Here is an 18,056-nt window from a genome sequence, read left to right on the forward strand (position 1 = left end):
GGTAGTGGGCACACTACCCATTTCCCCCCCCAGTGTGATCTCTTCTGCCCTTTCCCAGTCTTGTTTGTTCCCCACTCCAGTTCCATTCTCTTCACCTAGCCAGTCCCACTGTCCACTCTTCAGGGGTTCTCATCAAATCTCTCTCTTCTCACCATCTTCCAGCCCCACTCCATTGGCTCTCCATCCCCAGTCTCCTTGCCTAGCTAGGCCCAGATTCTGTCCTGTCCCCCTCTCCAGGCTTCTAGTTCCAATTTCCTTTCCTCCCCACATTTTCAGAGGTTTATGACTTGGCCAAATTTGGATGGATTTTCATGGGGACAGCAAAATGCACATCCATGAAACACAGGTCACACCCCTGCAAAATTCAACATTTCTTCTCTAAAGCATGGGTCTGCAAGTGCTTTTCAAATAAAATACCAGAATTTTTTTAGCATGGACAAAACATATTTTCCGTTTTTTTTTTCCATAGCCCAGTCCTTGAATTTCCCAGATTTCACGTGAGGCAGACACCCCGCATGGAAAAATTCAGCCTGATTAGTTAAAGTTAGGTAAAGTTATAAGCCCCCCTAAATACATACACAAGAATATAGCAATGCTGTATTTAAGATTGATATAGATGTCGTTTCTGTGTTAAACTGCTGTGTAATTTTATTCTTGTTCTCAGCACAAAACTGTACTCTAGAGAAAACAGTTTTCTCTAGAGTACAGTTTTGTGCTGAGAACAAGAATAAAATTGGCTACATTTTCTCCTTTAAAAACTCACCTGTCCAGTCATTTTGAATAACCATGCATGGAAAGTAAATACCTATCGTCTATTTAATATTTTACTTTTTTGTCAATTCTATTGCTGTTGTGTAACTTGAATACCTGTTTCATTTCAGATTTGATGTGTATTGTAGCCTGATCTGTGAATTGTATATTAGTTATATTGATTACTTAAGAATTCACAATTATCACTCTGAGATTTGACAGGTTCTTGTCCCAAGATCAGGCCCAGTATTATTAAAATTACTGTTTAGTTGAGAACCCCGATGTGCAGTTACAACACGCACACTTTAGGAGCCCTTCTGTATTTGTAATAGTTTATTCATACATTTAGCAAAGTCACAAACACTCTAGCAAGGTAGATAGAGATAATACAGAATATATATCTGAACATCTATATACTCACACCAGATCTTGCAGAACAACCTGAAATGTTAGTCAGTATTTTCCTCATCACCACCAGTGGCCATCATCCTGGCACCTCCTAAGGATTATATCTCTCTCCTCCTGCCCACAGTCTGGGATACACTTTTTTATAATATGTTACGCTGAAGCCTCTGTCTGGTGCATATTCAGGAGGAGTTTCTCCCCTCTTCCTTATTTGTATTTCCTCACCCTATTAATTTTGGGGTGCCCTTCTCCTATAGGTTAGTATATTAGTGATCTCAATTTATTATCCTATATAAACTGCATCTGCAGAGGTTCCCATCCTACAGTATCCAAAAGCTGGTGTTAGCTCATGTTCCTATGGTTGGCGGGTGGTGTTATGGACAAACTTCCCCCTTAAGCACTCTATTCCAAGTTCCCTGAAACTGAGGGGTGACCATTAGACCATTTATCTGTGCCAGAGTTAATAGGCTTCAAGCCTGATGTTAAATGCTAAAGCCAATGTCTTACAGGAAACAGGCCTGTAGGTTCCTTGCATTACTGCTGAATAAAATAAATGCTAAAGACAGCTCTGTGAGCTACAGTATATAGCTCTGAATGAAGAACGCATGCTTTGCCTTGCTTGAAGACATTTACAGATACCTAAAGGCTGGATATTGAGCATTCAGAGTTGACTAAAATACTGCAAATATGTAAGCATGTGCTTCACTTTAATCATCTGAGCGTTCTTATTGATTTCGTTGTTAGTACTCATGAATAAACAATTGCAGCTTTGGGGCCTAAATAAGGAAATGACCATTCTCAAAATAGAATGTTAAATTGGCTCTGAGCTCTTGTTTGACTTGATATGAATAGCAATATTATAAATATTAATGTTTCTGCCCTGCTTAGTCAATGTTCCAGTCAAGTGCCTTACCACAAAATATACATCTCCTTAAATCAGATATGGTACATTCCTAATGGTATCCTGGAATGAATAGTTTTGAGGTAGGGAGAAACTTGCAATTGAAAAGACAATGGCTAAATGCAAAATATTTTGAAGAACAGCTGATATTAGTCTGATGAACATACATGATCTCATCTGGTTTTAAAAGTTAATCAGGGTTGGGCCTGTTCAATACTTGAAGTGAAAGGGGCTTGGAGATGTAGAAAGCACACTTCAGAATAAAGCAAAACAACCATGTTCATAAACAGTTGACAGTAGTTCTGTTGATCATTATTTGACAAATTTAGATAGGTGAGAGGCCAAAGGGCTGGAGAAGAACAAATTTAATATCAGCTTTTATGAAGAGTTTAAAAGGAATGTCTGGAAAGTTAAGTATTGTGAACGTACTGGGCCAGCTTTTTCCTCCTGCACTAGGACAGATTTTGTGCTGATGTGAAGCACAAAGATGCTGTAAACCAGATTAACTGGCTACAGGTGAATCATCTCAGGATATGGGGATTCCTCAATGATGTAGAGCCCCTCAGAGGTTCCTTTGCTCCCAACTCTTTCTTGTAGCCAGGGGAAAGTAGCATCAGTGGGGTGTCCCTGTATCCTGCTATTTTGTGACAACAGGAAAGGCCATTTGGAGTTGTTGGTAGCTGCCGAATGTCAGAACAATTATTGCCACCCCCACCTTCTAGCCTAAATTCCTCCATGTTCTTTAGCCAGATCTGAGGATTGGGGTCATTGTATCTGAAATTTAGTGAAGCTTTCAATAGGAGGTTCCAATAGAGAAATGAGAAACTGCAGATCTGAACCTGGTACTCAACCAAAGGTAGAAAGTAATCATCATCAACAAACAAACTGAGCAGGAGATTGATAGATACTAAGGTCAGAAGGGACCATTCTGATCATCTAGTCCGACCTCCTGCACAGCGCAGGCCACAGAATCTCACCCACCCACTCCTACGAAAAACCTCACCTATGTCTGAGCTATTGAAGTCCTCAAATAGTGGTTTAAAGACTTCAAGGAACAGAGAATCCTCCCTCAAGTGCCCCATGCTACAGAGGAAGGCGAAAAACCTCCAGGGCCTCTACAATCTGCCCTGGAGGAAAATTCCTTCCCGACCCCAAATATGGCGATCAGCTAAACCCTGAGCATATGGGCAAGATTCACCAGCCAGATAATACAGAAAATTCTTTCCTGGGTAACTCAGATCCCATCCATCTAATATCCCATCTCAGGGGATTTGACCTATTTACCCTGAATATTTAAAGATCAATTACTTACCAAAATCCCATTATCCCATCATACCATCTCCGCCATAAACTTATCGAGTAGAATCTTAAAACCAGATAAATCTTTTGCCCTCACTGCTTCCCTTGGAAGGCTATTCCAAAACTTCACTCCTCTGATGGTTAAAAACCTTCGTCTGATTTCAAGTCTAAACTTCCTGGTGGCCAGTTTATACCCATTTGTTCTTGTGTCCACATTGGTGCTGAGCTGAAATAATTCCTCTCCCTCTCCTGTATTTATCCCTCTGATATATTTATAGAGAGCAATCGTATCTCCCCTCAACCTTCTTTTAGTTAAGCTAAACAAGCCAAGCTCCTTAAGTCTCCTTTCATAAGACAAGTTTTCCATTCCTCGGATCATCCTAGTAGCCTTTCTCTGTACCTGCTCCAGTTTGAGTTCATCCTTTTTAAACATGGGAGACCAGAACTGCACACGGTATTCCAGGTGAGGTCTCACCAGTGCCTTGTATAACGGTACTAAAACCTCCTTATCCCTACTGGAAATGCCTCTCCTGATGCATCCCAAAACCGCATTAGCTTTTTTCACAGCCATATCACATTGGCAGCTCATAGTCATCCTATGATCAACCAATACTCCAAGGTCCTTCTCCTCTTCCGTTACTTCTAATTGATGCGTCCCCAATTTATAACTAAAATTCTTGTTATTAATCCCTAAAGGCATGACCTTACACTTCTCACTATTAAATTTCATCCTATTACTATTACTCCAGTTTACAAGGTCATCCAGATCCTCCTGTATAATATCCCGATCCTTCTCTGAATTGGCAATACCTCCCAGCTTTGTATCATCTGCAAACTTTATTAGCACACACCCACTTTTTGTGCCGAGGTCAGTAATAAAAAGACTAAATAAGATTGGTCCCAAAACCGATCCCTGAGGAACTCTACTGGTAACCTCCCTCCAGCCTGACAGTTCGCCTTTCGGTAGGACCCGTTGCAGTCTCCCCTTTAACCAATTCCTTATCCACCTTTTGATGTTCATATTGATCCCCATCTTCTCCAATTTAACTAATAATTCCCCATGTGGCACGGTATCAAACACCTTACTGAAATCTAGGTAAATAAGATCCACTGCATTTCCTTTATCTAAAAAATCTGTTACTTTTTCAAAAAAGGAGATTAGGTTGGTTTGGCACGATCTACCTTTTGTAAAACCATGTTGTATTTTGTCCCATTTACCATTGACTTCAATGTCCTTAACTAATTTCTCCTTCAAAATTTTTTCCAGGACCTTGCATACTACAGATGTCAAACTAACTGGCTTGTAGTTACCCGGATCACTTTTTTTTCCTTTCTTAAAAATAGGAACTATATTAGCAATTCTCCAATCATTCGGTACTACTCCTGACTTTACAGATTCATTAAAAATTCTTGCTAATGGGCTTGCACTTTCAGGTGCCAATCCTTTAATATTCTTGGATGAAGATTATCTGGGCCCCCCGATTTAGTCCCATTAAGCTGTTTCAGTTTTGCTTCTACCTCAGATATGGTAATATCTACCTCCATATCCTCATTCCCATTTGTCATGCTACCATTTATCCCTAAGATCCTCTTTAGCCTTATTAAAGACTGAGGCAAAGTATTTGTTTAGATATTGGGCCATGCCTAGATTATCTTTAACCTCCACTCCATCCTCAGTGTTTAGTGGCCCCACTTCTTCTTCTTTCTTTTTCTTCTTATTTATATGGCTATAGAACCTTTTACTATTGGTTTTAATTCCCTTTGCAAGGTCCAACTCTACTTGACTTTCAGCCTGTCGCACTTCATCCCTACATGTTCTGACCTCAATCAGGTAGCTTTCCTTGCTGATCCCTCCCATCTTCCACTCCCTGTATGCTTTCTGCTTCTTCTTAATCACCTCTCTAAGATGCTTGCTCATCCAGCTTGGTCTACAACTCCTTCGTATGAATTTTTTCCCCTTTCTTGGGATACAGGCTTCCGATAGCTTCTGCAGCTTTGATTTAAAGTAATCCCAGGCCGCCTCTACCTTTAGATTCATAAGTTGTTCAGTCCAATCCACTTCCCTAACTAATTTCCTTAATTTTTGAAAGTCAGCCCTTTTGAAATCAAAAACTCTAGTTGCAGATTTATTTTTGTTAATCCTTCCGTTCAGTTTGAACTGAAGTAGCTCATGATCACTTGAGCCAAGATTTTCCCCTACAACCATTTTTTTTTCTATGAGGTCCTCACTACTCACCAAAATTAAATCTAAAATGGCATCCCCTCTAGTCAGTTCAGCAACTGCTTGATGAAGGAATCCATCAGCTATCGCATCTAGGAAAATCTGAGCTCTATTATTATTACTAGCACTCGTCCTCCAGTCTATATCTGGGAAGTTAGTCTCCCATGGTCGTGCAGTTTCCACTAGTATTTACTTTATTAAAAACATTAAAAAGGGCTCTATCCATATCCAAATTAGATCCCGGAGGTCTATAGCACACCCCAAGCACTATCGTAGGAGAGGCTTTACTAGTTTTCTTCCCCAATGTAATTTTTGCCCAGACGGACTCGGTCTTATCCATTGCATCGCTTCTTATTTCTTTACATTCTACCTCATCATTGATATACAATGCTACTCCACCACCTTTACCTTTGTTTCTGTCTTTCCTAAACAGCACATACCCTTCAATACCTGTAGTCCAGTCATGACTACTATTCCACCATGTTTCTGTTATCCCTGTAATATCTGGTTTCACTTCCTGCACCAGTAGCTCTAGTTCCTCCATTTTGTTACCTAGGCTCCTCGCACTGGTGTACAAACATCTTAATTTTTGCTGTTTGGCCTGGCTCACATTTTGTACCCTATTAGGCACAGTCATTCTACAGCCAGTATAACCTATTAGACTAGTATCCACACTGCCCTTGCTCCTTATATACATTCTCCTACCCATGGCTGTATCCTTTCTTCGTCTTCTTCCCCCTCAATGCTAAAATCTGGCGTGGAGATTACCTGGACATCTCCCAATCATCTCCCCCAAATTCCTAGTTTAAAGCTCTCTTTATCAGTTGTGCCAGCCTTGATCCTAGAAGTCTATTTCCTTCCCTACTCAGATGAAGTCCATCCCGAGAGAACTGTCCTCTGTCCATGAATGGGATGTATGGCCACTGGGAGGCAAAGCCCTCCTTATAGCACCACTGCCTAAGCCATCTGTTGACAGTCATAATCTTGTCACACCTTTGTTGCCCTTCTCTAGGAACAGGCAGGATCCAACTAAAGATCACTTGAGCCTCGATTTCCTTAAGTATCTTCCCCAGCCTAGCATAGTCTCCCTTAATACTTTCCAGCGAGAATCTAGCCGTATCATTTGTTCCCACATGAAGGATAATTAGGGGATTCTTTCCCGCTCCCTTTAGGGTCCTTTTCAACCTCAGGTCTACATCCCGTATCTTAGCACCCGGAAGACAGCACACCCTTCTATTCTCTGGATCAGCTCTAGTTACAGACCTGTCTATTCTTCTCAATAAAGAGTCCCCGATCACATAGACCTGCCTTTTCCTGGTGATGGTGCTATTCTCCAGTCTCTCCCCTGTTCCCTCTGGCTGCAAGTTCTTTCCATTCCTATTTTCCCTTATAATCCTTTTCAACCCATCCTGTATCCTCCTGGGGCTCATATTTGGTGTAGTCTCCCTTGACTCTTCTGCTTTTCCTATAGGACTAGCCTCTCTTCTCTTCTTCCTTACCCTTCCACCTTCAACAAGTACCTGCTGAGCCCCTTCTTCGTTTTCCAACTCTGCAAACCTGTTCCTAAGCTCTATTTCTCCTTCACTAGCCCGTCTTTTCCTCTGCCTGGTTCTTTTAGTCACATGCTTCCACTGACCACTTTCCTCACCCAGTCTCCCCTCAAAATTCCCCAGCCCTGCTTCCATCTGCGAGTCTGAGCTTTTCCCTTCAGATACCTCATGTCTTTGCTCCATCATCTGCTCAAACCCCTTCCTAAACTCAACCAGACTTTCCACCTGCATCTCCAGACGTCGGATCTTTTCCTCCATCAGCTCTATTAGATGGCATTTCATGCAGAAAAAACTCTTACCAGGTCCCCCCTCCAGGGTCATGTACATACCACAGCTTCCACATCCAGTCATCCTCATTGTGTCTTCCACTACAGGAGTCACTCCCACAGCTGCCTCCGTATCAGTCATAGCCTTCCCCCCTAAATCCTGTTAATCTGGGAAACACAAGCCACACCAAAAAGACCACCCCCCCCAGCAAAAACAAATCCCAAACAAGCACCACAATACAAACTCCCACTCAAACTCCCCTGTTTACAGCTCTGTTTGCTAACTCCTGTGCTGCTGCAGCTGTCTGTGAGGCCTTTCCTGGGTTCTGCCATTGTTTCATATCTTTGATCATCTGAAGGAAGAAATAAATTTCTACAGGACTAGACCGCTTACAAAAAAGCCTCTACAGAAATTGCGAAATAGGGAAAATAATGCCTATTAAAAGACTCAAAGGAGTGTTCTTAGAAAACAATAATTCAGAAGTTTCTGCAATAAAGAGAATACATTTCTTTATACAGCCTTGCTGAGTCTGCAGTTGGAATACTTTATTCTGTCTATAAAACTGATAAATTAGAATCCAATTAAGAATGGAAAATTAGAGGTTAACACATTGATCTAATGGTGTAGTTGCGCTCCAAAAGCAGCATGAATGTTGGACCCATCCTTTGACCTTGATGTGGTGCCATGTAGAGCTGCCTCCATGAGACTGTTGCTGAAAGGGGGTGGTGGTAGGGGAGCATTAGAACAAGTGGATTAGGGAGCATCCTTGCTAAAAGGTACTGGTCACTCCTACTAACTGAGGCCATATCTAGGAATGCCCTTAAATTCATGTGAACTCTCAGACTTAGGCTATGTCTACACTAGCACTTTTGTTGGTATAACTTGCATCACTCAAGGATGTGAAAAAAACACCCCTGAGTGACATAACTTGCACTGACAGAAGCACCAGTGTTGACAGCTGCCACTGTTTGTTGCGTTGTTTTAATTATGTTGACTGGAGAGTTCTCTCCCATCGGCGTAGGGTGGCTATGGAGGAGACCTTGTAGCAGCACAGCTGCATCAGAAGTTCTATGCATTTGTGGAACAGATGTTTTATAATGGATTATTTCCCACAGCAAAACATTGACACTGCTTCAGATACCTTATTGCTTTAAGGAGTACAGCTGTTTGCAGTTCTCTCAATTTTTTTTTTCTTCTTTGCAGGGAATGTCTTGGGCAGCATGAGGTGAGTCACAGAGAAATGACCATTTGAGTGAATATGAAGTGTGCATCATTTTGTTTAGATTAGTTCTTACTAGATTTTAATGCAACAAATACTTTTTGTAAGTGTTTTTATTTGAGTGCTGTCATGTTCATTAGGACAGTATTACAGCACTGTATTAGAAAATGTATAGCAGTTGAATTTTAGGTTGTTTGATCAAAGTTTAAATTCTTGGCTTTTGAAAGAACATTTTATACAAGTATCGGGGTAGCCGTGTTAAAATGTATCCGCAAAATTATTGTTTTTGTACATTCTATACAGTTATAATGGTGAAATGCTCTTGGACTAGTGAGTGTATTTAATTGCATGTTGTCTGTTTCATTAAATATTTCGCTCCCTTTTTTCGTTTGACTTGTATGTAAGCAACGTTCCCCCTCTCCCCCTCAAATTTTCTTGTCCAAGTAGCTACCATCACTACATTATTCCTCAGAAGGGATGGAGGCTTTGCATTGCATATGGGACAGTAAATGGTAATGCCACTGTGTGATTTAGATGCAGAGTGGGAAGATTGGATGTGTGGTGAAGACTCTCCTATGAGAGATCCAGCGAATTAACTTGTCATTTGGTGCAGCCTTCTATAATCTAGAAGTAGAGGTTTTCTGTGCTGATTTACTCTAGAGCAGTGGTTCCCAAACTTTAGCAACCCGCAAACTTCTTTCACTAAAATGTCAAGTCTTGCGAACTCCCTCCTAAAAATGAACATTTCCAGGGATTTTCTCCTTTACCTGAGTATAAATTAGAAAAGCAGTGACCTTGGAAATATAAAATTGGTTTTTATGACGTGCTGATCACACGCTATGCATTATTTATTATTTATCATTTTTTCTTTATTACATTATGAAAATGGCAACTCTCTTCCGAGATCTCACGTCTGTCGCTTGTATCATTTTTGAATAAGCCTGTTAAACGACAAGGCTCCTAGGTTTCATCAAGGAGTATCGGATGTCAGATGGCATGAAGGGATTTAAAAAGCCAACTCAAATCAAGAATTTCTCCTATACAAGCATTCAGGTCTTGAGCAGTCCAGGCAAACCACGCAGGTTACAACCAAGCTTAAACTTGTTCATTATCATTTTAAAAACAATACTATCTGCTTGTTTCATTTTAAAACAGCAAAAAATATCTACCTCCCTTTGCATTTCTTATAAGGAGTCTTGAAGTTAAAATCTCCCCTGTGTGTTAGATATGCTGGTTTTGATCTGCTTAGCTCTTGGAAGTCGAGGGGCTCTGGGCTGTTGACCCCAGGGTCCCTAGGGACAGCTCTGTCCGCCATTAGGGAATTTTTTCCCGAGAATGCCCTGTAACATTTCACGAATCCCAGTTTGGGAACCACTGCTCTAGAGAAAAATGTAATTTAATTTTCACAATCATTTAACAGTTAGAAATGGTTAGAAAAGTAATCCAAAAATCATTTACCACTTTTTATAATTAAATTTTCACTAATTTTAAAATTACAGCTACATTTTAATGATTAGCAGGTGTTTTGTTAGGCTTACTGCAGACTTTTCACTAATATGTCAGGTTTTTGTAAAATCAGTTTTCAGAGTAGCAGCCATGTTAGTCTGTATTCACAAAAAGAAAAGGAGGACTTGCGGCACCGTAGAGACTAACAAATTTATTTGAGCATAAGCTTTCGTGAGCTACAGCTCACTTCAACGGATGCATTCCAAATGCATCCGATGAAGTGAGCCGTAGCTCACGAAAGCTTATGTTCAGATAAATTTATTATTCTCTAAGAAGCCACAAGTACTCCCTTTCTTTTTGTAATATCAGTGACATTCTAATTTAGAGCCCTTTTAAATTAGACAATCGAGATGTAAAATTTGTTAGCTGTCATTGATTCATAATTCACATAATTGTTGTAATCATAACCATGAGATTTTTAAATCAGATGAAAAAGAAAGAAAAGGAGTACTTGTGGCACCTTAGAGACTAACACATTTATTTGAGCACAAGCTTTCGTGAGCTACAGCTCACTGCTTCCGATGAAGTGAACAGTAGCTCACGAAAGGTTATGCTCAAATAAATTTGTTAGTCTCTAAGGTGCCACAAGTACTCGTTTACTTTCTTTTTTTGTGAATACAGACTAACACGGCTGCTACTTTGAAACCTGTTAAATCAGATGTTCATTGTTCCCATATAACTTCCCTCAATATATTATTTCCAATTTATGCTAGAATGTTTTTATATAAAATGTGTCTACGTTTTGGTACACCATGTACTGTTGGCTTGATGATGTAGATATATCATGTAAGTGCATCTACAAATTAGTTTTGAAAATTGAAGTAGAAATGACACCATCTTGTATAGTAATATGGAAGGTCAAATGTTACAAAGATGTATGTAGTCTTTAAAAGACTAAGTAAATATTTAATACTGGCAAACAACTGTCCTAATCTTGTGCACACATCGTTCTGTAGTGTAAATGAAAAAAAAGCTGCAGAAGCTATCGGAAGCCTGTATACCAAGAAAGGGGAAAAAATTCATAGGAAGGAGTTGTAGACCAAGCTGGATGAGCAAGCATCTTAGAGAGGTGATTAAGAAGAAGCAGAAAGCATACAGGGAGTGGAAGATGGGAGGGATCAGCAAGGAGAGCTACCTGATTGAGGTCAGAACATGTAGGGATAAAGTGAGACAGGCTAAAAGTCGAGTAGAGTTGGACCTTGCAAAGGGAATTAAAACCAATAGTAAAAGGTTCTATAGCCATATAAATAAGAAGAAAACTAAGAAGGAAGAAGTGGGGCCGCTTAACACTGAGGATGGAGTGGAGGTTAAAGATAATCTAGGCATGGCCCAATAGCTAAACAAATACTTTGCCTCAGTCTTTAATAAGGCTAAAGAGGATCTTAGGGATAATGGTAGCATGACAAATGGGAATGAGGATATAGAGGTAGATATTTCCATATCTGAGGTAGAAGCGAAACTGAAACAGCTTAATGGGACTAAATCGGGGGGCCCAGATAATCTTCATCCAAGAATATTAAAGGAATTGGCACCTGAAATTGCAAGCCCGTTAGCAAGAATTTTTAATGAATTTGTAAACTCAGGAGTAGTACCGAATGATCGGAGAATTGCTAATATAGTTCCTATTTTTAAGAAAGGGGAAAAAAGTGATCCGGGTAACTACAGGCCAGTTAGTTTGACATCTGTAGTATGCAAGGTCCTGGAAAAAATTTTGAAGGAGAAATTAGTTAAGGACATTGAAGTCAATGGTAAATGGGACAAAATACAACATGGTTTTACAAAAGGTAGATCGCGCCAAACCAACCTAATCTCCTTTTTTGAAAAGATAACAGATTTTTTAGATAAAGGAAATGCAGTGGATCTAATTTACCTAGATTTCAGTAAGGCGTTTGATACCGTGCCACATGGGGAATTATTAGTTAAATTGGAGAAGATGGGGATCAATATGAACATCAAAAGGTGGATAAGGAATTGGTTAAAGGGGAGACTGCAACGGGTCCTACGGAAAGGCGAACTGTCAGGTTGGAGGGAGGTTACCAGTGGAGTTCCTCAGGGATCGGTTTTGGGACCAATCTTATTAATCTTTTATTACTGACCTTGGCACAAAAAGTGGGAGTGTGCTAATAAAGTTTGCAGATGATACAAAGCTGGGAGGTATTGCCAATTTAGAGAAGGATCGGGATATTATACAGGAGGATCTGGATGACCTTGTAAACTGGAGTAATAGTAATAGGATGAAATTTAATAGTGAGAAGTGTAAGGTCATGCATTTAGGGATTAATAACAAGAATTTTAGTTATAAATTGGGGACGCATCAATTAGAAGTAACGGAGAGGAGAAGGACCTTGGAGTATTGGTTGATCATAGGATGACTATGAGCTGCCAATGTGATATGGCTGTGAAAAAACTAATGCGGTTTTGGGATGCATCAGGAGAGGCATTTCCAGTAGGGATAAGGAGGTTTTAGTACCGTTATACAAGGCACTGGTGAGACCTCACCTAGAATACTGTGTGCAGTTCTGGTCTCCCATGTTTAAAAAGGATGAATTCAAACTGGAGCAGGTACAGAGAAGGGCTACTAGGATGATCTGAGGAATGGAAAACTTGTCTTATGAAAGGAGACTTAAGGAGCTTGGCTTGTTTAGCCTAAGTAAAAGAAGGTTGAGGGGAGATATGATTGCTCTCTATAAATATATCAGAGGGATAAATACAGGAGAGGGAGAGGAATTATTTCAGCTCAGCACCAATGTGGACACAAGAACAAATGGGTATAAACTGGCCACCAGGAACTTTAGACTTGAAATCAGACGAAGGTTTTTAACCATCAGAGGAGTGACGTTTTGGAATAGCCTTCCAAGGGAAGCAGTGGGGGCAAAAGATCTATCTGGTTTTAAGATTCTACTTGATAAGTTTATGGAGGAGATGGTATGATGGGATAATGTGATTTTGGTAAGTAATTGATCTTTAAATATTCAGGGTAAATAGGCCAAATCCCCTGAGATGGGATATTGGATGGGATCTGAGTTACCCAGGAAAGAATTTTCTGTATTATCTGGCTGGTGAATCTTGCCCATATGCTCAGGGTTTAGCTGATCGCCATATTTGGGGTCGGGAAGGAATTTTCCTCCAGGGCAGATTGGAGAGGCCCTGGAGGTTTTTCGCCTTCCTCTGTAGCATGGGGCATGGTTGACTTGAGGGAGGCTTCTCTGCTCCTTGAAGTCTTTAAACCATGATTTAAGGACTTCAATAGCTCAAATGGGTGAGGTTTTTCGTAGGAGTGGGTGGGTGAGATTCCGTGGCCTGCGCTGTGCAGGAGGTCAGATTAGATCAGAATGGTCCCTTCTGATCTTAGTATCTATGAATCTATGTACAATGTGTCTCCTCCGATTTAAATGAAATTGGTGTTTTTTTTCCTTGGTCATTTAGTACTTATCTGTGGAAACTTGTGATGTGAGAGTCAAGATTTAGGTTTATTGTTTGTGTGTGCATAATTTCAGTGGGGAGAAAATAAGAAAAGTTTCAGAGGTTAGATAAAAGATATACACTACACATGTGCTTTCTTGAAAGTATTAGAATTTTTTTTATAGAAATTGCCTTCTGTACAGATAGACTTAATGTGTGTAACCAAAATCAGTATTTTTACTGACCTCAGTAATTTTATAATTGATCTAAATAATTTCTTCTTTGTGGTAAGTAGTCTCCTTTTCAACATCATATATGCACACCTTCTTTCTACCTGTTTTACTTCAACCACTTCAAGCTATTTCTCAAAGATGGCAATGAGTCTGCACTCACTGCAGTCTCAGCATAGTGGGGTTTTGTCTACGCGGCAGGATGAAAAGGGGTTGTGGCACCTTTGTTTCCCCTGCTGCCTTTAAGTTTTCCCTATGCAGGGAGAGCAAAGGGTGCAGTTACCAAAGCCAAGGGCAACTGGAAGAGGCTGGCTCAGGTGGGACATTGGCCATAGTGTGTACTGGGGTAGGTAATGAGGTTAGGTCAAGTTGTCTCAACCTAGCAGGTAGCAAGAGTCCAGTGCAGGTAAGGAGTCCAGTTCTCTCATAAAACTGACATTGGAAATGGACTTTGGGAAAGGCATCCCCTGATGAAGCTGGGAAAAGGGGTTGGCTCTTTTAATGTCTGGTACAGTAGGGAGACAACCCCCGTTTTCCTATTGCTTCCCCTACCCTCGTTTGGGGGGAGGGGGTATGGTCACAACAATGGGCAAGGACCAGGTTGGGAGGGGTGAGGCCTGATGACAGTACTCCCAAATAGGTGGGAATGATTAAGGAAATAATGATGGCCTGTGCTGTACAATTGATTGCAGAGTATTTTCCAGGTGAGGTATGTTAATGAAATTGTCACCTAATTAAATCACATCTGCTGCATTTTACCTTCCTTCCTGTGTGGCTGGGACAATCCCACTCATTTGATTTTGGAATTCGTGTGTCCTTTTATATCTCATTGCTGTATAGGATTGAGTTCTACGTATGTCACTACTTATAGCACAGACCCCTTCAAGACAGTGTCATCCTTCCTCCCCCTGCCCCACCCACATTAGAGAGATTTGTGGGCTTTGAGACAAATTTATAGTACTAAGTCATGTAAGTTGTACTCTGTCATGAACTCCAAAAGTGTGCCATAAATAAATCCTCATGCTCATATTTGAAATCTGCATGTTGTTGCACCCCTTTCATTACGTGACTTCTAAAGGCTGGTGCATAGACTTCTAAAATACCCACTACAGAAAAATACATAACCTAAAACTTCCCCAAATATATATAGACAACTAAACACAATCTAATAAATTATGTAGATAAACGTGACATGATAGAGTAGAAATTTGTTGGCTTTTTTTATTCACTCTCTACTACAAATAATAGTTGTGCAGACAATGTAAGAACAAATGCACTGTTATTGCAGTACATACAGTAATCTTAGGTTTCAGAGTAGCCGCCGTGTTAGTCTGTATTCGCAAAAAGAAAAGGAGTACTTGTGGCACCTTAGAGACTAACAAATTTATTTGAGCATAAGCTTTCGTGAGCTACAGCTCATGCGCAAATAAATTTTAGTCTCTTAAGGTGCCACAAGTACTCCTTTCCTTTTTACAGTAATCTAAGTAACCCATAGGTATTCAATGTGAAATTAGGTTGGGTTTTTCAGCAGATTACTGTTCAGGCAGCATGCCTATCATGTAAGATAAACGCATGCTGTGAAGAATGGATGGGAGGAGATGATGAGCACATATCTTTGTCAAAATATAGACTTTCATCTTCATGTATGGAATACTCTCAATGCTAAAACTTGTAGGTTTATTATAAGTAAAGTTTTTTTCAATCCAAAACAATCTCTCATCATGGTCAGGATTTGACGCATCACTAAAATTTCATGTATTGATACACAACAAAATTTGAGCCTGTATAAAGACCCGATGTCAGTTATGTCATTTAATCATGTTCCTCTGTATACCTATATGGAAGGAAAACAGAATTTATGGCTAGGCTCAAATCTATATTGAGAGAAAGTGCATGAATTTACACCTTCACCATGGGAAGTCTGTCTTTGAGTTTATTTTTCATTAAACAAAGTAATTCCATAGAATTACTCATTAAAGATAGCGGCAAATAGCTTCTTAAAGCACTTAAATACTACACTGATTAGGTACTATAGAAAAAATGGAGTGAAAATGTGTCTAGGTTAACATCGTGCACACTCCCGAATCATTTGACTACCATAAGAGTGGCATTCAGCACAAAAGGGAACTTTCTACCTTCCTTCCCCCGTCCTTTATATAAGCTGTTGTGAATATATGGTAGTGGAAGTCTTTTTATTAAATCCTAGTGGCTTGTATGCATTTGTTCTGTGTACTTTAGTGGATAAAACTTGTGTATTTTGTCAGCCAGCAGAGTGCAGATTTCTTTCTGCTTCAGTTTTACAGTATCATGAATCCAAATGAACTATAACCTAAACTTTTAGATGCTTGGTAGTAAAAGAAGGAAGGAGGCCCTTATCTGGAAAATCTGTATTTATTTATGATGCATATTACATACATTAAACATTTTTCATGGATTCCTCTAAGATCTTAAATACATTATTAATGTATATCTGCAATATTCTGCTGCTACACTGGCAGCCACCCAGCAAAAGGAGTTCTGGTTAATTTAGCAATGCCTGTCAGAGAAACCATTTACAAATTCATTACAACACTTGCTATACTATATTATCATTTATACTGTACTGCTGATATTTTCAAGTAGTGTGATCATTTAAAAAAAACAAACAAAAACCCTAAGAATGAAACATTTTGGATCCTATTTGGGTGTTCTTAACACTGAATGCCTGAAGAAAAGTAGGTAAGAGATGATAGAGAAGAATAGTTCAAGAAGTAGATATTCATGCTATCAAAAATAGACTTCATTTTGTTTACATATATAAGATTTGAATTGAGCACTTTTAATTTATTTAGGTGTTGTGCTTATAAACATGGTAGTGTAGATCCTTTCCCTTGCGTTGCTTGTTTTGTATTAGCATTTCTTCCTTTCAGAAAGTTGGGTGGAGGGGTTGTTTTTTGGAGAAGTAGGGTGTAGAGAATTTGGGTATCTTTTGTATATTTCTAGTAAATGATCCACCACTTGGGACAGCAGAGTTACAAGTTTTATTGCCAGACGATATGCGTGCAGCAAAATATAAGCATAAGAAGTATGATTCAATAAGACTTGCATTAAAATGAGATTCCCTGTGAGCTACAATGTAGTATTACTGAATAAAAACAATGAGGAGTCCTTGTGGCACCTTCAAAACTAACGAAAGCTTATGCCCAAATAAATTTGTTAATCTCTAAGGTGCCACAAGGTCTCCTTGTTTTTGATGTTCTCCTTGTTAACACAGCTAACACTCTGAAACCTATTACTGAATACAATTTCTGTAAATGTTTGCTGTAACTTTTTTCTTAGTGTTGCTCTTCAAATTATATCACTTGCTAGGGTTTTTAAAAGTCGTCTTACATATTTAGAACAATTAATAGCTTTTCATTTTCAGGTTTATAGAAACCAAAAGGCTGCATTCCAATTTTAATTATCAAGTTATAGTCTAGTAATAAAACTACCTGACAAATCATAGTTGTAATCTAAACTGAAAGTTTTTTGTTTCACTGATTACTTTTAACTTTGGATTGGTGTGAAAACTCATTTCTCGTAGCTGTAACAACAGATGTATCAACTTATGGTCATTTGATGGTTGAAATTGGGAAAATGAATACGTTTGAACAAAGTCTGTCCTTCTGGGATGCATTAATTAAAACCTTCGCGCTGCAGATGGAAACAGAGCCAAGTATGCCTTAACCAGATAGAATATCAAATAGCATTTACTTTTTGTGTATTTAGAATGCATTATGCTTCCTAGCACTAAATGGTTTAGGCTTTAATTTTCATTCCAGACTTGGTTTAGAAATGTCACAGAATGTTTTAAAATAGGCTTATTTTGAATAGTCCCTATATCAGTCATGCAGAAATAAATATCCAGTACATTGACACAGTGTTTAAAGACCGTAGATGAGTATCTTTGTCCTTAAAAACATTTGTTTGGCTGTCTGGAAAGTGAGAGGATTAAATTTGTCACCTTTCTAAATTGTCATATGATTAGCTATTCATTTAGGTTTCTGCACATACTACATTACTAGGGCAAAAGTTGCTTTCACCTGTAATACTAGGTACTCATAGGCCACTAGTTTGCTTAAGTTCATTAAATATTAAGAGAGGTAATTATAAAAGAATTCCACTTTGCTTTGATTTAGTGATTTTTATTATAGGCATTCTAGACAGTTTTTTCCCTGTATAATGGGGTATTCATACTGTGATTCATAGATATTAAAGTCAGAAGGAACCATTATGATCATCTAGTCTGACCCTCTGCACAATGCAGGCCACAGAATCTCACCTACCC

The 18,056-nt window shown here is 39.3% G+C and overlaps 1 protein-coding gene across 1 annotated transcript in view; it reads left to right on the plus strand.

Moving 5' to 3' along the window:
- NFXL1 (nuclear transcription factor, X-box binding like 1) overlaps positions 1 to 18,056 on the plus strand; it is a 100,132-nt gene that overhangs the window by 45,717 nt on the left and 36,359 nt on the right. Inside the window, exon 15 of the mRNA XM_038398809.2 lies at positions 8,597 to 8,618. Within this exon, the coding sequence (XP_038254737.1) occupies positions 8,597 to 8,618 (22 nt within the window). The remainder of the gene's footprint in view (positions 1 to 8,596; positions 8,619 to 18,056) is intronic.

This window comes from Dermochelys coriacea, chromosome 4, assembly GCF_009764565.3.
Source record: "Dermochelys coriacea isolate rDerCor1 chromosome 4, rDerCor1.pri.v4, whole genome shotgun sequence".
NCBI classification, from domain to species: Eukaryota; Metazoa; Chordata; order Testudines; family Dermochelyidae; genus Dermochelys; species Dermochelys coriacea.